Raw genomic sequence first — 19,900 nt, 5'->3', positions numbered from 1 at the left:
CTTCCAGGTCGGTTAAATAAAAAACATGAAGTGCCTGCGGCACTCCAGGACCAGGGTTGCCTACCCCTATTTGTGAATGCTTATGAACTGAATATTGTATATGAATTTCCATATCAATGACACTAACAAAAGGGTTGCATTGTTCAACATGTGCAGTAAATGTTAACATGGCTTTGGTGATTTAAAGGTACATAATGCATTTGTCATCAGGCCACTGCATGCAGTGACGTGTACCTGGATGGTGACACTGCCTGACTGAATACTGTGGCCTTAAGTGGTACTGGATGCAAGGGCCTTACCTGGGAGTACAGCAACTCTCGCACAGCCATTCTGGCAACATGTATTGTAAGTAACCCAGGGACGGCCTGTTCAATAGGGCGATATGGGCGACGCACTGCCAAACGGGAAAAGGAAGGGATTTTTTTTCTAATCAATTATATCACGGCAACAGTAGTTATCAGTGTTGTAATCTGATCTGACTGCCACTAAATGTCAAATCAGGCTAAAGTCGTGCTTCAAATGGCCCCGCCCGTTTTTGGGCGATTTCAGTCAGGTTGAAAATCGCCCAGAAGTCTCTCATAGCCTGTCATGTAAAATCTATTTTTTTTCAAATTTCAAAGCTTTCAATACATTCTCTATGGGTGTCTGTGGGCTTGCACTTACGCGCTTTCGTCATACGTGACGTAACCATGAACGTAACTAAGCAAATAGCGGCTAGCAGCGTCTCTGTTGCGACCTGCAGTGTGGCGTTATTTTATGTTTTTAATTTGTACACTTAGTGGCGTTATTTTATGTTTTTAATTTGTACACTTAGTTTACAAACATTCTGCCAACCATGGATTTCCAGTGGTGGGTTTTGGACTGATCTTGTTGATCGTGTACATACCCGCTACGAACGGACTAAATAATGAAAACGTTGCTGGCAGCGGAATCCAATACAGCTGGGAGACTTGGCTGGATGACAGAGTCCCGGACAGAGAAGTGGAGCCGGCCGGCTTCACCCTGGTCGGAGCGGACCTCGATCTGACAGTCACAGGGAAAATCGATCCTGGTAAGAGAGCGACTCTGTACCCCCGAGCCCCGACATTGAACTGCTTTCTGTGTCACTGCGACCTTACTATCTGCCCCGTGAGTTCCCCCAATTGTTTGTTACCGTTGTGTACTGTTGATAATCACAAGTTTACTGGAGAACTGAGACCAAGTAGAGACTTTGGACAGGGTGGATATGGTATAATAAAGGCAGTTTATTCAGAGGTAAAGATATCTGGAATCGCGTGCACGGACTCGTTCGTCAAACTCTTAGGGAGCTATCTGAAGAGAGCCCCGAAAACATTGTGTGCTGACATTTTATACAATAAATGATGTAGGTTGAATCTAGTAGTTCTGATCTTCTGATTGGTCCTGATGAGTTGGGCGAGGTCCCCTCCACTGTTGCATTGGCTCTGAGTCGGGTTCTCTGTCTTCAAATGTTCAGCCTAAAGAGAGGGGATTTTTGTGTGTGTGTGTGTGTGTGTGTGTGTTTAACAGTGATGATGTGTGTGTGTGTGTGTGTGTTTAACAGTGATGATGTGTGTGTGTTATCAGTGATGATGTGTGTGTGTGTGTGTGTCCTCAGAGCAAGAACTCGTGAGTTGGAAGAACTGAGAGACCTATGGCGTGGGTGTTGTCCTTGGCCACCTGCTGACAAGGCTGACAAGATAGGACTCTTTTGTCCATTGTTATAGGATAGGAACAGCATTGATTGAAAACAAACGCCCAACACAAAATGGGTCATGCACAAGATTTTAGTCAGACCAAGCTATAACATTATATATTTACTACGACAGTACATTCAACCAAAAGCTAATATAACAAAGGCATCAGAGATTATTTATAATCTGTCACAGAAACTGGAATCCATCTCCCCAGATCAGTCAATAAATGCTTCTGGTATTGACTTATATGCTGCCCCTGTCTTCATGTTGTTGCTGGACATATCTTTTTTAAAATGTGTGTAGGTCACCTAAATCATCAGAAAAATTGCCCCTCCTGAGAATTTTTTCAGGAGCCGCCACTGAAGTAACCACTCATTCATACAAACTGCTAGGGATGCAATCACTCACTTCTATTCACTTTGTCTACTTGTCCCATTCAATCTTGTCTGGGATATATATTTTAGTTGACACCTGTGTGATGTCTGATATACATGAATAAAAATGTATTCACCCTGGACATAAGTATTGCATTCATTTTAAACCTTTTCAATCATAAGCGAAGTGTCGTCTTTGTTTCAGTTACCACAGAAGTTAGTATGAAGACCAATGTGACAAACATGCTATGAAAAAGTTGTTTTGTCATCTAACATCAATTTGTTTATACAAAACTTTATTGCATTTGGTCATCTCCCAAAATGTGGCCTTTGAAAGCCTTGATAGTTGCATCCTTCCACAGGGAACTGTCTGCAGATAGCTGACAAGAGGGTGGCAGATTTTTTTGATGTGCTGCTCTAAAGTTCCATAGCCCAGCAGACTCACCTGGGGATAGAGGGATGAATACGTTAGTTTTGATAAGTCTAGGAAACTTTTACAGGGAGGAGAGCGCATGAGTTTAAGTACAGTAAATCCAATCCAACCAGTGGCTCTTGATAATATGATATGTTGTCACACAGGCAGACTGCCATAGTGAAGAAGGTTTTCATAGTGCATCAAGTATACTATTATGAGCTTACTTCTCTGCTCTGGAGAGATCGCAGGTAGTTGTTCAGAAGGCTCTGGAGGACCATTCTGTCTCTATAGCACCTGGAGAAAGGCAGATTGAGGTAGTGAGTGTGTTAGAAAGATCCTGATCTCCCACTGGCCCATGGCCTCCTGCCTAGTATCATGCAATGTAAAGGAAAACAATATCATGACTTACTGACACGGAGTGCGCCATGTTTCTGCTGGTAGCAAGCCTCAACCTGGATTCAGGGAAATGTCCTGCCTTGTAGTATGGTTGCATATCTATCTCCACCAGGCTCCAAGAGATCAGATGACAACCCTGCAGTGATTAACAAAAGAAAATAGCACCTGTATATAGGATTTATGTATCAGTTTGCCTACATCATTCATGTCTGTAAATTAGACTATTTAAAAATATGCATGCCATTTTGTTATATCGGCTACGACAAATTACATAGCATACATTAATTTATAGCTAACTAAGCTATTTATATTATGGCACCACGTCTCATCTCACTAACAATTGCTAAGGCGAAAAGCAAATTCCACAATTATGGCTAGCTTCACATAGGTGACTTATTCCATCATGGCATCCTCCTCCTCATTTGACTAGTTAGCTAGCTGCTAGCTTAGATGCATGTGATTGTTGAGACCTAATTTTGCAACTGAACTGCTTCAAAGATGGATGATGTTGAGAATTAGCCTAGGTGGCTACTGTAGCTAGCTAAATGACAATCCTATTAAGTATTCACTCTATTGCTTAATAAGTGATCTAGCTAATATGAGCTAGCCAACATGCATTGCTTCTGACACATGCCACGGTCCTGCTTCCTTTACATCTGATATTTAGCTACCGTAGCTAGCTATATAATGTTTTATGATAATTGCAGTATAGTTCATTATCTAGCTAAGTGTAAAACTCAACTTTATCAGTTGTAGCTAACTAGCTTGACACTCATTTTCTGGCTAATCCCGGTCGACGACACCTTGCCTACTCCGGTTTTCTAGGTTAAAAACTATATGTCTGTAGTCCGGTGCCTTATTCTCAAAAGCAATCCACTCATAACACAGCCACCTGACTCAGTGTGTCAAAACTGTTCACATGTTTCTACGTCAAGCAAGGACAATATTCATTTGTTATTTTATTGTTTTTATGGTGTGATAAATATTTTTTTACCAAAAAAATTCACAACAAAAGGTGACATATATTGCTATATGCGTTACAAATTATTATTTGTGGTGTGCTAATGTGAAACATGGCCTTTGATGAACACCGTTCTGTCATACTGAATGCAGCCCAGGCAAATGCAGTCACGCAAAGCGTTGTGGCATTGATCACCCAATTGTGTGTTAGATACTACCCACATAAATTTGCTTGACACCCCCTCATCAAATTGGAGGAAGAAATACAACAATGAAAAAATTATAGAAATGAATAAAATGAAAGTGGGATTAATTATTTAAATGTTATCTATTTGTGCGGATTTATCTATTTATGCATTTATTTATGTGTGCATTCATTCATTCGTTTTTATTCCTTTTTTTTAATGGCAGATTTGGTCCTACAAACAAAGCAACTGGGAACTCGGCAATCTCCGACTTCAGGGCATTCACGACCACTGGGAATTCGGGGGAAAAAACGAGCTCCGACTGGCAAAAGTCGTTTTGAACGGTCATCCAACTCGGAATTCCAAGTCGGGGAACTCGAACCTCTTTCTACAGTCATGCGTGCATACATTTTTTGTGTATGGGTGGTCCTCTGTAGCTCAGCTGGTAGAGCACGGCGCTTGTAACGCCAAGGTAGTGGGTTCGATCCCCGGGACCACCCATACACAAAAAATTTATGCACGCATGACTGTAAGTCGCTTTGGATAAAAGCGTCTGCTAAATGGCATATTATTATTATTATTATTTCTAGAGCTCCGACTTTCCGTTCTGAAGATCACTGACGTCATGATTTTACTTCGTTTTTTCCGAGTTCCAGGGTGCGCTCGTAAATTCATCAGTTATCCTGCGCTCTGGCACCCTCAGACGAGAGTGCTCTGAAATCGGAGTATATAGCCAGAGTGAATTTACGACCGCACCCCCAGTTGTCTTGAAAGCTAGCTCGTTGGTGTCGTCACGATTACGCATGTACCCACTGCTGCCGACACGACAGAAAACATGGCGCTCGAGGAACCAAATGGAGATTTTCCATATTTACCTTCAGGGGCTGCGGAAGGTAAGCTATATAATGGATATCCACTTTGGTCTAGTATGCATTATTTATTTTTGCCAAAACCAAGGGCTACCACCATAGCCCGTGTGAGCAGAGCATAAACAATCAACGCTAGCATAACAATACAATACCTACCTCTGCGCTATTCTAGCTAGCTATTTAGCCATTTGAGCAGCAAGTTCCAAGGTCGATGCAAGGCATTAGTGAAGGAGTAATGTTAGCTAGTAGCTAACTATTTTCAAAGCCACCTTGGCCTTATGAAGGACTGCATTGATTTGTATGTACTTTTAGTCTTTATTTCTGTGTTTGAAGTACATTGGCGAAATCAGAAGCTAGTGCAGTAACGTTAGTACAACTAAGCTAGCTAACGTTACAACAACAACGCATAAAGCAGTACTCTAATTTACAGGTCCAATGCAGCCGTTATCTCTATCAAATTATTTCTGGTTAACAATTTAGTACCTTACTGTGATTGCTTTCAATTAAAATGGTCGAAAGGAAACCGCTTCTTAGCAAAGAGCAATTTCTCAGGCAGAACGGCCTGGGAGTGGTTTGAGTGGTGAGGGGAAAATACAAAATTATGCTATTGGCAGAGGTTTGGACTCTTTCTTATTGGTCTATTAACTAATTGACCGCATGGTGATGTCACAAAAACAGGCAGAAATGTCAGGTGGTCTTTTCAAACAGCTCTTACACTAAAAGTGCATTATCATTTTCAGTTACTATTCCAACCTCTGCATGAAATGTATAAAACACAGGAAAATCAAGTTTTTGACTGAGCTGGGCCTTTAACTTAGCTGTGAGCTCTTCAAAGGCTGAAGAGCATCATAGTGATACCACAGATGGATGATATATACGAATCCTTGGTGATGTTGTCTTTTCTGTTTGTAATCAATGCTGATATCATATATTTCAGTAAACAAAATGATAAAGGAGAACGGTGACCTGTTTTCTGATGCCCTGTGCAAAGTCTGCAGTGCTGTCCTGAATTCTGACTCCCAGAAACTTGCACATTATCAGGTCGGTGATCGCACTTGAGTTTATTTATTTATGGTCATCTTTTTGACCAGTATACAGTGCAGCATCTGATGTTTTCATTCTTTCATTTTGTTGTCTTTCTTTTCAGAGCAAGAAGCATGCCAACAAAGTGAGACGCTACATGAGCATCCACAAAGAAGAGGAGCCCACCATCAAAAGGTTCAAGTCGCCTTCGGGAGACATGGTAAGTTTACTTCTCAGGAAGAAATTTTACATTTTTGGTTGTATTTTTAGTCATTTAGCAGACACTCGTACAGTAGTGAGTGCATCAATTTTCCTACTGGTCCCCCGTGGGAAGCAAACCCACAACCCTGGTGTTGCAAGCGCCATGCTCTACCAACTGAGCCACATGGGACCAGCAAGAAAAGGTTTTATCCAGCCCTGCTCTGCCCAGTAGAAACATTATCCAGCCCTGCTCTGCCCAGTAGAAACAGACAACGTTCATGGATAGAGCTCCCGTAACTTTTTTGTGGCCTCTCACATTTACATTTACATCATTTAGCAGACGCTCTTATCCAGAGTGACTTACACATTGGTGTATTCAACTTATGATAGCCAGTGGGACAACCACTTTTTTTCTTTTTTTTTATGGGGTTTGGGGGAAGAAGGATTACTTTATACTATTCCAGGTATTCCTTAAAGAGGTAGGGTTTCAAGTGTCTCCGGAAGGTGGTCAGTGACTCCACTGTCCTGGCGTCGGGGGGAGCTTGTTCCACCATTGGGGTGCCAGAGCAGCGAATAGCTTTGACTGGGCTGAGCGGAACTGTGCTTCCGTAGAGGTAGGGGAGCTAGCAGGCCAGAGGTGGATGAACGTAGTGCCCTCGTTTGGGTGTAGGGTCTGATCAGAGCCTGAAGGTAAGGAGGTGCCGTTCCCCTCACAGCTCCGTAGGCAAGTACCATGGTCTTGTAGTAGATGCGAGCCTCAACTGGAAGCCAGTGGAGTGTGCGGAGGAGCTGGGTGACATGAGAGAACTTGGGAAGGTTGAACACCAGACGGGCGGCAGCGTTCTGGATAAGTTGTAGGGGTTTAATGGCACAGGCAGGGAGCCCAGCCAACAGCGAGTTGCAGTAATCCAGACGGGAGATGACAAGTGCCTGGATTAGGACCTGTGCCGCTTTTCTCACGGTTGTTGTACTCTGCTGTACCCCCCCCCCCCCCATCTCCAGGCCAGCAGTAATGGTGAGACGGACCGCTCCAAAGCCTGTCATATATGTAACATGACATTCTCCTCTCCGGTGGTGGCTGAGTCCCACTACCAGGGCAAGGTGCACACCAAGAACCTGAGACTGAAGACCTTTGGCCACCAGCCCCCGGGTAATGGGCCATTTACACTTATGGCCATATATGAGAAAAGCCTGTTTTAGGTTTTCCACCCCATCTGCATGCATTTTCTTATTCTCCTCCTACTGTGTTATTCCTCCGTCTTGTGTACCTGTATTTGTAAAATGTGTAGAAATATAACTTAAACTCCCCCTTCCTGTCTGACTAATGTGTTATATCCTGCCTCCTACCTCTCTAGTAGCACTCCCTCAGGCCGTGGCCCCAGTAGTGAAAAAGAAGAAGAAGAAGGAAGCTCAGTCAGAGGAGGCTAGCAACGTGGCATCGTCAGGCCCGGCCGAGGACGACCAGGGCAGCTTCTGTTCCATCTGCCATGCCTCGTTCAACAACCCCCTCATGGCCAAGCAGCACTACGAAGGCAAGAAGCATAAAAAACAGCTGACCCAGCAGAAGCTGATGGAGACCTATGGGCCGTCCACTGCACCAGGTAGGACCTAGCCTCGGAAGGGAAGGCTTTTCTCTGTTCGTAAGCCTGGAGAAGTTCTACTCAGAAAGACGATAAAAAGGGGTGGTGTCGAGATGGAAATATTTATATACTAAACATTAGGAAAACCTTCCTAGGATTGAGTTGCGCCCCCCCCCCCAGCCTCAATTCGTCAGGGCATGGACTCTACAAGGTGTCGAAAGTGTTCCACAGGGATGCTGGCCCATGTTCACTCCAATGCTTCCAACAGTTGTCAAGTTGGTTGGATGTCCTTTGGGTGGTGGACCATTCTTTATACACACGGGAAACTGTTGAGCGTGAAAAACCCAGCAGCGTTGCAGTTCTTGTTCTGACTTTCAACAAGCTAGCTAGCATAAGATTCATAAAAATAACTTTGCATACCCAACTAAAACTACTAAAACTTTGTCCGACACGTAGAGCTGGGACGATAAACCGAAAATTGCTGACATTGCCTTCCTCTTACCGACGCATTTTGTGTACGTCTATGTTACACAACAAATTCCTGTAAATTGTTATAAAAACATTATTTGGTCAACAGGAATAGCCTATGCATTATGTTGATTCCTGCTATGAAAGTATTTGCATGTCCCTGTTTTGCTGTCTGCTGCTGTGTGAGCAAGCCACTCTCTCTCCACACAGTATGCACGGAGGAGGGAGATATGCATTGAGAAGCACAAGCATTTGACGTTGCTCAAAATGCAATTGCAGGAATAAGACAGTTTTCAACGCAACTATAATTTGTTTCTCACCTCTTAATATTTAGTTAATTGCACCACTTTACAACTGGAGTAGGCTGTAGTATGGTTCTGATGCGCTCACGGAGCAGAGCGCGCCATTTGCAGGGAATAGGCCTAGTCCTAGCGCCGGAAAGTTTTTGTAGGATATTAACCTACATTTACTGATAGATTAATCAATAAGCCTACATGGCTATATAGCAACAATATCATATTTAGAGTTAGCTAAGTGTTTTGAGTTCCCACTTCCTCAGGTGGTGAATAATCTAGCCAATAGTTACAAATATGTCAGCAAATTCTCTGAAGAGCCAAAAAGAAATCTGATAATTCAGGATCCTATTTTGACAGATTCCACATCAAAATATCAATCATGCATTCCCTGGATATGTTCAACGAAATTGCTTTCTTTTTTTAATCATAAGCTACCATCAGTCTTACTTGGCACTGGAAAAAAATTGTCTAGCGCCTTGCCGCTAATGCAAAGTAACTGTCCATTAAAACATTTTATTTATCGTTGTATTTATTGTTATCGAGCGCAATAGTTACATTATCACAATATTACTTTTGTCCATATCGCCCAGCTCTACCGACATGGTAGGGAAAGAGGCACACGTAAATGAAGGGAAAACAAAGAACTAAGAAATGCCTATCCTGAAGGGAAATGTAATTTCTACTCCCAGCCAATCAAATGCGAGCGTTAATAGCTAGGCCTCGACTTCCACTTTTATATGTTAAGGTGACACTCCATCTTAACTCCTCTACATTTACTGGATTGGTTGAACAGTGCAGAAGAGAACCTGCCCCGATGTGTTTAATTTTTAATTTATATATACAGTGAGGGAAAAAAGTATTTGATCCCCTGCTGATTTTGTACATTTGCCCACTGACAAAGACATGATCAGTTTATAATTTTAATGGTAGGTTTATTTGAACAGTGAGAGACAGAATAACAACAACAAAATCCAGAAAAGCACACGTCAAAAATGTTATACATTGATTTGCATTTTTAATGATGGAAAGTATTTGAGCCCTCTGCAAAACATGACTTAGTACTTGGTGGCAAAACCCTTGTTGGCAATCACAGAGGTCAAACGTTTCTTGTAGTTGGCCACCAGGTTTGCACACATCTCAGGAGGGATTTTGTCCCACTCCTCTTTGCAGATCTTCTCCAAGTCATTAAGGTTTCGAGGCTGATGTTTGGCAACTCAAACCTTCAGCTCCCTCCACACATTTTCTATGGGATTAAGGTCTGGAGACTGGCTAGGCCACTCCAGGACCTTAATGTGCTTCTTCTTGAACCACTCCTTTGTTGCCTTGGCCATGTGTTTTGAGTCATTGTCATGCTGGAATACCCATCCATGACCCATTTTCAATGCCCTGGCTGAGGGAAGGAGGTTCTCACCCAAGATTTGACGGTACATGGCCCTGTCCATCGTCCCTTTTGATGCAGTGAAGTTGTCCTGTCCCCTTAGCAGAAAAACATCCCCAAAGCATAATGTTTACACCTCCATGTTTGACGGTGGGGATGGTGTTCTTGGGGTCATAGGCAGCATTCCTCCTCCTCCAAACACGGCGAGTTGAGTTGATGCCAAAGAGCTCGATTTTGGTCTCATCTGACCACAACACTTTCACCCATTTCTCCTCTGAATCATTCAGATGTTCATTGGCAAACTTCAGAAGGCCCTGTATATGTGCTTTCTTGAGCAGGGGGACCTTGCGGGCGCTGCAGGATTTCAGTCCTTCACGGCCTAGTGTGTTACCAATTGTTTTCTTGGTGACTATGGTCCCAGCTGCCTTGAGATCATTGACAAGATCCTCCCGTGTAGTTCTGGGCTGATTCCTCACCGTTCTCATGATCATTGCAACTCCACGAAGTGAGATCTTGCATGGAGCCCCAGGCTGAGGGAGATTGACAGGTCTTTTGTGTTTCTTCCATTTGCGAATAATCGCACCAACTGTTGTCACCTTCTCACCAAGCTGCTTGGCGATGGTCTTGTAGCCCATTCCAGCCTTGTGTAGGGCTACAATCTTGTCCCTGACATCCTTGGAGAGCTCTTTGGTCTTGGCCATGGTGGAGAGTTTGGAATCTGATTGATTGATTGCTTCTGTGGACAGGTGTCTTTTTATACAGGTAACAAACTGAGATTAGGAGCACTCCCTTTAAGAGTGTGCTCCTAATCTCAGCTCGTTACCTGTATAAAAGACACCTGGGAGCCAGAAATCTTTCTGATTGAGAGGGGGTCAAATACTTATTTCCCTCATTAACATGCAAATCAATTTATAAAAAAATTTACATGCGTTTTTCTGGATTTTTTGTTGTTGTTATTCTGTCTCTCACTGTTCAAATAAACCTACCATTAAAATTAAAGACTGATCATTTCTTTGTCAGTGGACAAACGTACAAAATCAGCAGGGGATCAAATACTTTTTTCCCTCACTGTATGTGTGTGTGTGTGTATATATATATATATATATATATATATATATATATATATATATATATATATATATATATATATATATATATATATATATATATATATATATAATTTTTTATTTAATTTTTTATAAATATCAAGACCAGTATGTAAGGGATCTAGTTTCAGCCGTTTATTTTACGCCTGCTACATTAGGTTCCATAAGACCAGACAGCCACGGACACCCAACCTGTGGAAGGAAATGCACTTGGTTTAGAACTTTGCATATGGTTGTGGCCATTTTTCTATCAAGTGTAAATAAGTGTCTCTGGAGTATAATATACATTAGGAGCCAGACAGTACAGACAAATCAATTGTGGGTCATTGCATGTAAGTGTTGTGTAAAATGGAGGTCCTTGCCAACTAGTCCCTCCTGTGTCTCCAGCTTCCACAGTAAAGGGCTACCCATGCACTGTATGCAACATCGAACTCAACTCTGTGGAACAGTATCAGGCTCACATCAGCGGCTCCAAACATAAGAACCAGTATGTATCCCTCTCTCGCTCCCCAATCCCCAGTGAGCCAGTAGAAACAACAACCATTGCATGCACACACCAGTGTATACACCACCATTTGCCCAGCTAGTTTGTTTTGACTCCAAACAGCAGTTAACAAATGCAGAAAATACCTGTTACTGCCGATTTGTTTCTATGTTAAATGGCTTTGTTCTAATCAATTTCAATATTTTCAGTGTCAGAGGGAAGAAATCGAGCAATCCGACTTTCGTCAGCCCATCGGAAAACAAGTACACAGCAGAAAACCAGCAGTCTGAGTACCAGTATACGCCTGAAGCCGAACCAGTACAGGAGGACTGGGGCGCTTTCAGCCAAGACTACGAGTGACGAGACTCCCAGTACTCCCCCCCACCAACCCACCACCACCACCACAGTTCACCAGCTACTGGTGTCCCTCAGTTAGGGCCAGGAGGATCACCTGACCAGGAAAAACTCTAGGTCCTTGTTACAATACAGGTTACAACTACGATCCAGAGTTTTCCCTGTTCATGTCAGGAAAGATCCCTGGACATAGGGCAGCCTATATGTGGTGTTCTTTCTTCTTTCTGTGGTGTTGTTGTATCTGCCTCATGGATGAATCTCAACTCCAGCTTTACATCATTCTGTCTACTCCATGTCTAAATCCCAGTACACGTATTTGTTGGTTGTGTTTTCAGTCGGTCAGACCAGAGAGGAATAGAGACTCCTGGACATGTTAACTATAATTTCTGTTCAGTTCCAAATGATGTCATAAATATTTCAAATTCCAGACATAATACAGTACAATGAAATGACTGTGGACAGAATTTCCCTGCATATTCTTGTCATTGGTGCGAGGGACTTGCAGTAGTGTTCTGGGTCTATGGGAAATGTTTTTTAAACACTTTTTCCCCCCCCATTTAGGCTCATATTCCTTGAGAGGAAAAACTCTGCAACATATCCTGTACAGAAAGTTATTTCTATAACTTTTACTCATTCTATTAAAGTAATATTTCTTTCAGTTTGCCGTTAGCAACATGGAGAGTGACTTGGGATGCGTTTTATACAGGAAGCCCAATTCTGATATTTTTCCACTAATTAGTCCTTTGACCAATCAGATTGCTATTTTGCCAATAATTGGACAAAATATCAGAATTCTTCTGCCTGTGTAAATGCAGCCTTTGAAGCTTAAAAAAAAAATATATTATACATTTAATTTTCTGCACCCAACAACCTCTGTGAGAACCTTCTAGATTTATGTATATTTTAAGTAAAAGACTGCCAAATGATGAGTACATCCTATAATCGTTTTATTATATGTACATGGGCTTGTATCAGTTTACAAACAGCGCTGTCAAGCTAACAATATGCTGCAGCAGAGAAGTAATGTCATATTCTAACTGTGCTCTTTATTAGGAATGCGCTGTCGGTACCAGGGCTCAAAAAGCAATGTATTTGTGTTTGTTTAGTCACACAGGAAAAAGTATATGAAACAACTTACTTACAATGTGAAATATACCTTTACTAGACATCTGCTGTGGTATGTCATAGTTGTAGAATTCATGCAATAATATTTTATTGTATAGTTGTCCATCTGTGCTGGTAGGGTCAGGAAAGATTGTCAGAATGTTGGTCAACATTTTGTGAGTCTGATGGATTGACACTTGAATGGAATTTGTCTGTGATTGTAAAGGTCATCTGAGGTTGTTTCATCAGTGGTGGTGAAACTAAAATAAGCTATTTCAAAGGCTGTGTTTTGTTTAGTTAGTGCTGATACTATCTATGTTTTTGCTGCATTTATTGAGAAGACAAAATATCTACTTGGACATGGTTCATAGACTGCCTGTATCAGATAAGTGAGGGATTGAATGTGCAGAAGCATCATAGCAGTCCCGGTGCATTAGTTACTGACAGATGGTAAAGGATTCTAGATTTTTACTTTATTATTTACTGTTTCAAATGAAAGGGTGATATATGGATCTATAAAGGCATTAATACATATTTTGATTAATGTTAAAAGCCCATCCCCAGTATTTCATTTGTGACTAGTTGTTTTGGTTATGTGCAATTTTGTCATGTCCTAAGAATAGTTTTTTACATCAGACATGACAAGTTGGATATTTTAGTATTGAATGTGTGGCCCAGCCTTTGGTTGAAGAAACGTTGCATTGATTTTGGATGTAATTCATTTGAGGGCTTCTAAATACATTGTAAAACAAGCAAAAACATGGCCTTTTATTTCAGACCTCATTTTTGTTGTGTTAGCTAATGTGTTGTAAATTGAGATTTATTTTCAATATAAACTATGTATGGCTTAAGAAGTGCTAGAAAACGTGTATCTAGTTAAAATATTTGAACAAAAGTCAGATTTCCTGTATTTTTATTCTTAATTATTCTATTTACTCAATGTATTCATCTCACACATTTGTTTGCTCCTCAATCACATTACTGTACATTGAATTTGTGAGTTTTTATGGGCTTGCCACTGTATGGCGCACTTACTCCTTTATATCCTGAGCTGTAGAGACACTGGCTTGCTCTGTCTCGGAAGCCTCTCGCCAGGGTTGTACATCATACAGACAAGCAAACATCCAGTGAACACTCAAATTATTTCTCAAGAACAGTTAAGCTTTTCAACATGTTCTGTATTGTTATCACATAATTATACACATCCGTTTGTTTCATGTGGTTCTCAATTAAGATTTAACCACGTCTATTTGGGTGATGTTTTTCTGTTTTTAGCTCACATTTAATTTGAGAAGATCTATTTTCTTATGATTGAATTTTGAGGTGTGTGTAGGTAGAGCTTATTTTAATAATAATAATATATAATAATAATATGCCATTTAGCAGACGCTTTTATCCAAAGCGACTTACAGTCATGTGTGCATACATTTTTACGCATGGGTGGTCCCGGGGATCGAACCCACTACCCTGGTGTTACAAGCGCCATGCTCTACCAATTGAGCTAAAGAGGACCACTTTTTTTGATTGAAGTACACATTGATCAAACGGGAGGAAAGTTATTAGCTGACACACAAAGGCTGCTTTTTACTTTATTTCTCCCTGTGTCTATTCATGACATTGCTCCTGCGCCATAGAGGTCAATGAGCTTGATTTGGCTTAGGTACAAGTTCCATTCATAAAGTGTGTGTGTGCAGGGGGGGGGGTAAGTATTTTCATTGATAACTTCTATTTACTGAAATGGGGAGGTGTCCCGGGCCTCAATTCATAGAGCTTGGCCCTACTAGGCCTCTGTCAGAGGTGCCAAGGTTTATAATCACTTCAGACTCACGTAGGCCAGCTCACATCCCCCTGTTGTGGAGCAGAAGATAGGATAGCAATGCTGTATCCTTAACTTTTTCCATAAACATTAACAGGCTGCCTAGTGTGTTTACCCTCGTGCTGTCATTGTGTGTAACTGTGCAGGCCGGCTGATGTTGTCAGGAGGGGAAATGGCCATAACACAACCAGACAGGAGGATTCGTCTTGGTCAGAATGAATGGGGTGTTCTTCTTTTGGAACAAGAGATGGAAGCCAGCACTAACATGATAGCAACCCAAAATATACAGTTGAATTGAATAACTTAAATAAACCATAGTACCTTGTCATATACATTGGAGATACTGAATTGAAAAGTTTGGAGGTTGTCAAAAGGTCTTTTTCAGTGTTACATACTGTATATTCTATGGTTCTGGGTCCATATTCATAAAGAATCTCATAGTAGGAGTGCTGATCTAGGATTAGGTCCCCCCTGTTTATAGAATCTTATTCAAAATGAGCAAAACAGATTCTAGATCAGAACTCCTACTCTGATATGCTTTATGAATACGGGCCCTGATATTCCTGAGATGCAACAGCACCAGACATTAGGTGCAATGTGTTAAGTCCTTTAAATATTTTACAGCAACAGTGGAGTTAATATTTGTTTTATCACATTTAAATAATCCAAGAGAGAACATTAGAGTCTGATCTCCAGCTTGTGTTGTGCAGGAAAGGGGATTCGGATTCTGATTTGAAATCTAGACCGTTGCACCATATTCGGCCATTGGGACAGTTTCTGCTTTACTTGAACCTTGAAATGCCAATGGAAGCAACTTGAGATCTTTAAAATGTTCAGCTCCCTAATATGATTCTTGAAATAACGTTTGTAAATTAAAAAGAATAAGCCAATATATCCAGGTTTAATGAGTAAGGAGCAGTCCACCTGCTGGTGGGTCGGGTGTGGGGAGGGAGAGGAAGCATAAGCCTTCATACTCTCAGCCTCTCCTGTATTTACAGAGAGGAAGAGGCAACACGAGAGGGTTCACTCCCGTTAAAATCTGTCCACGATAAGCAGAACCGCAGACCGCCTACCTTCCCACCTTTGGGACAACGACTCCCATTGTTAGAGTGGAGACAAGACCATCTTGTCTCAGTTGGTAGAGCATGGCGCTTGCAACGCCAGGGTTGTGGGTTCGTTTCCCACGGGGGGCCAGTATGAAAATGTATGCACTCATTAACTGTAAGTCGCTCTGGATAAGAGCGTCTGCTAAATGACTAAAATGTAAATGTATATCTCGTCATTATATACAGTATCTCTGGGATTACCCTTATTGTGTGGAGACCATATAATTACAGATCAGATATGCAAAAGCTCCCAAGCAATTGTGCAATTAGGCTACCAAAACCTGCCTGACAAACTGACCCTGTGAAACAAGGCTACTACCTGGTCTGGGTCTCTGGGACTGTGGGCTGGGAGCCAGGCGGTCTGGGATGTCAGGGCCTGGGGCTGATGGTGGTGGGGTGTGGCTGGTTACAGAATAGGTAGTTACTACCCTAAACACAACCACCAGTAAGTAGCCTTTTCTCTCATTAACCTTTGACTCCACTCATTCACAATGGCCATGCCTTTTGATGACAGGTCTGTTCATTGTCTACGCCTATCTGCAAAATGCCAATGATACTAGTTGTTAGAGTGGGCTACCTACCCTCAGTTCGTCTTGAGCATGTGACTGTACAGAGACGGAGTCCAACATTCATCTCATCGCTATTAATAAAGCCTGAACATGCAGGTACTAGCAAAGTGGAACATTGAAATTGGGAATATGTTGTTGTTTTTAAGTCCCTGTACAAGACTTGCACACTTTCATATTTTCCAGAACATCTGATAGTCTGGAAGATCATTAGTGCAGACAGAGCAGTTTTTTGCAATAAATGGTACTATTGTAGGAATATGTAGTAGGTCTATTTGGTTCATCACATTTTCCATTGCATGTTTACCTTTACATTTAATGATCCATGATTTCCTGCCTAAATGCCTTGGCCTACTTAAACAATAGTTAGTTTGTGAATGTCTGTGTATTTGATACCCATATAGTACATTGAAGGTAATTGCGTGTTAAGGGTGTGGCAGATTTAATTTCAATTTGCTCCATTTACTATTTTCACATTAATACTATCAAGAACGCTCTTGTCATTTAATTATAGAACTATACCACATGCTGCACAACTATTATAACATTCAATCCTATTATGCATTAATAGACTGCCAACTGTGGTATAAATGACACACTCACTCACCAATAATGAGTCAATATTTTCAGTTAGGTTGTACTTAGGGACTCAAAATGAACTGGATACATTTCCAGGAAAAACTGGCACTCCCCTGGTCTATTAGAATTACGCTGAACAGTACAGCATACAGTACAGGACAGGGAAAAAAAAGAGGAGGTCAAATCACTCACAACCACTCCAGTACTGCTGTCAGAATTGGTGTGTGTGTGTGTCCAGGATGTGGGTTGGGGAGCTGTCAAATCTTACATCTCCCTTGCATGCACACGACCTGAGAAAGAGTGAGTTTGTGTCTGTGTGTGTGCTCTCATGCATGTGTGTGTGTGCTCTCATGCATGTGTGTGTGTGTGTGTGTGTTTGTTGAGGCTGGCTGAGGGATGGGGTTGATGAGGGCCTCATTCACACTGTTTGTCTGTGACAGTTTTGGGTGGTCATTGACTGGAAATGGAGACATCCGGAGGCCCTGTGCATTTCAATGTTTGAGCAAGGAACAAAACCAAGAACCTTCCTCCTCCCACCCGTTGGGGGTTGGAGTGGGAGACACAGATAGCAGGGAGGCAGATCCCTATGGAAATTTGTTCTGGGCTTGGGGGTGCAACGCAATTTGGTTGTATTTCACGGATGACCTCCCCTTGTTTGGCATTTAGGGCTGAACATGGAGCTCACAGAAGGACATGACAGAGAATGACTGAGGGAGAGTTTAGACTAGGTAATTAAACCATGGTTAGGAGTATAAGGAAAAGAGAGCTGTTTTGTTGCCCACATGGTTTTCACCCCCACGTGATTTGGGTTTGCGTTTTGCAACCAGAGCTTAGGGGATTTTGCCTGTTCTATGTCTTGTCTTCCAAAGAAAACAAAATATAAGCAACATGTTGGATTTCCTCATCAGCATATTCTTTGAAAACACTCTTGGTTGTTTTTCTTTCAATGCTTTTGCCTAAAAAAAACTCAACCTCAACCACTCCAAGCCCTGGGGTTACTATTGCACTATTACCATGGCTTTGGTGTGTGTCACTAATAGAGCTCCACAATGGAGATGTCATAATACCATAAAACTTAGCGGTCAAACAGTGAAATGGTTCCAATCGTTTTTCAACCATTCAATTTTCCCATAGGGAATTTTAGAAACACTTAAAATAAGGGCTGTGTTTTGTGTAGGCTTACCCTGGTCTGAAGTTTTGATAACCATGTAAATCTCTCTCGAACAAGGTGACTTTTATCAATATATTCGGCTCTATTTACTCTCAGATTCGAAAATGCTAATTAGCATTAAAGTAGACATCATGCAAGACTACAAATCCCTGCAAGCTCCTGCACGTCATCTCTAGCTGACACCTTTGCTAACAGGTATTGTGTCAATTTAAAACTTGCACAAGACAGTTCACAGAATTGTCAATTTAAAGAAATATTGCCAATTTATTAATTACTAAATTTAGCTACATTAGATAGTTAATCCAGAGTTTCGTACCTTTGCTTCGACAGTCTTGTTCAGATCATCATGGTATTTGTAGTTATTTATGATAGCCACACTAGCAGCTAATTAGCGTTTCATTTTTGGGGGGTAAATACAGGCAATATATTGATAAAGTCACCTTGTCCTAGAAAGATTTACACAGTTCTCAAAACATCACGCCGTGGTAAGCCTACACGAAACACAGCGCTTATTTTAAATGTTTCTAAAATCCCCTATGGGAAAAATGAATGGTGGAAAAACGATTGGAACTATTTCCTTGTTTGCCCACTAGGTTTTATGGGTATTATGACTCATACTGTTGTACTCTATATGCAATCTAGCGGAATATTCCTTTGGGTGCACTGCTAAGAACACTAGATTTTCCCCTAGAAGCTGAAGGTATTGTGTCCTTTGGGCTATGGTTAATCAAATTCAACTTCAATTTAGTACAACTTTATTTATTAACCTCTGCTCAATGTAGCCCTATCAGTTGAATGACTGTTTAACTTTCTGTCTCTTTCCTGTGAATGAACACTGTGGGAATGGGACTGGCAATGCTAGATGGGAATGTATGTGGCCTGGGAATGCTGAATGACTGATGAGGAGGGAGGAGGAAATAACAACACACTTGTGAATGATTTTCAACACCGTTGTTGTTTCGACAAGGTAGCGCGGGCGGGCGGCTGTAGGGGTGGTGGCGTGGGAGTGTGGGGGCTGTTGTGGAGCAATAGGATGGAAACCCGATCCCATCCACTCTAACTGAGACTAATGTTAACACCTGCATGGCTTGGCATTCCATTGCTGCTTGGCACATTCCCTTATTCCCGACCCTCTGAACTTTCAGCCAATCAGAGGGTTCACAGAGGGAGGGCAGGACGATTTGTCATCAGCTCGTTCCTCTACCACCCCTATCTCCTATCTCATGCCCAGTCTGTCAGTCAGTCAGTCAGTCACTCAGCTAGGGAAGTTACAGGTTAGCCTGCCAGGCCCAACACCTGCCTCCTTTGTTAGTATTGTGGGATCTGTGTGCAGGTTGACTGTGTGAAATTAGGATTACATGTATTTTCTGTTGTAAATATTTCCCATGTACACATGTATGTTCTATGTTTGGAAGAGTTTTAGCCCCAGAGTGTTTGGTCGAACTTGTAGTGTGCTGTGAGGCTAGTTAGGCCCACTGTTGTGTTATAAGCCAAAGGGTTGATTGATCCAATGGTGAACAAGTGAGCAGAGGGTTAAGCTAGTCCCTTGTGATTAGACGCTCCATTTGATTTCACACTAATCCCTGTCAAACTTTCTCTTGGCACTCGTTGCATAATGGGGGCTAGCTGCACATAGTCTGCATGTGACTCTCCTCCAGTGAGGATTAGCGATAGCCTAGCGCAGAGTGCTGCTGAGATAATGGACCCATGGACTCAATTTCCTGGGCTCTCAGACCAGTGCAGGTGGCTGGGGTGCTCGGGTTACACACCCCAGT

At 41.9% G+C, this 19,900-nt stretch overlaps 1 protein-coding gene across 2 annotated transcripts; it reads left to right on the top strand.

Moving 5' to 3' along the window:
• Nucleotides 1-4,796: 4,796 nt before the first annotated feature.
• On the top strand, nucleotides 4,797-13,782 carry znf346 (zinc finger protein 346). 2 transcript variants are annotated; one of them, XM_084178727.1, is made up of 7 exons: nucleotides 4,797-4,917; nucleotides 5,831-5,934; nucleotides 6,041-6,136; nucleotides 7,120-7,267; nucleotides 7,476-7,718; nucleotides 11,333-11,432; nucleotides 11,639-13,782. In XM_084178727.1, the coding sequence occupies exons 1-7, from the start codon at nucleotides 4,860-4,862 to the stop codon at nucleotides 11,787-11,789; spliced, it is 900 nt and encodes a 299-aa protein (XP_084034853.1). In that variant the 5' UTR covers nucleotides 4,797-4,859; the 3' UTR covers nucleotides 11,790-13,782. The 2 variants fall into 2 exon arrangements, with proteins under 2 accessions (XP_084034853.1, XP_084034852.1); XM_084178726.1 differs by having other exon boundaries at nucleotides 7,473-7,718.
• The last annotated feature ends 6,118 nt before the right edge of the window (nucleotides 13,783-19,900 follow it).

This window comes from Coregonus lavaretus (genome assembly GCF_964263955.1).
Source record: "Coregonus lavaretus genome assembly, chromosome: 15".
Classification (NCBI taxonomy): Eukaryota; Metazoa; Chordata; class Actinopteri; order Salmoniformes; family Salmonidae; genus Coregonus; species Coregonus lavaretus.
The sequence above is the reverse complement of the archived record's forward strand: the minus strand, read 5'-3'. Positions and strand labels throughout refer to the sequence as shown.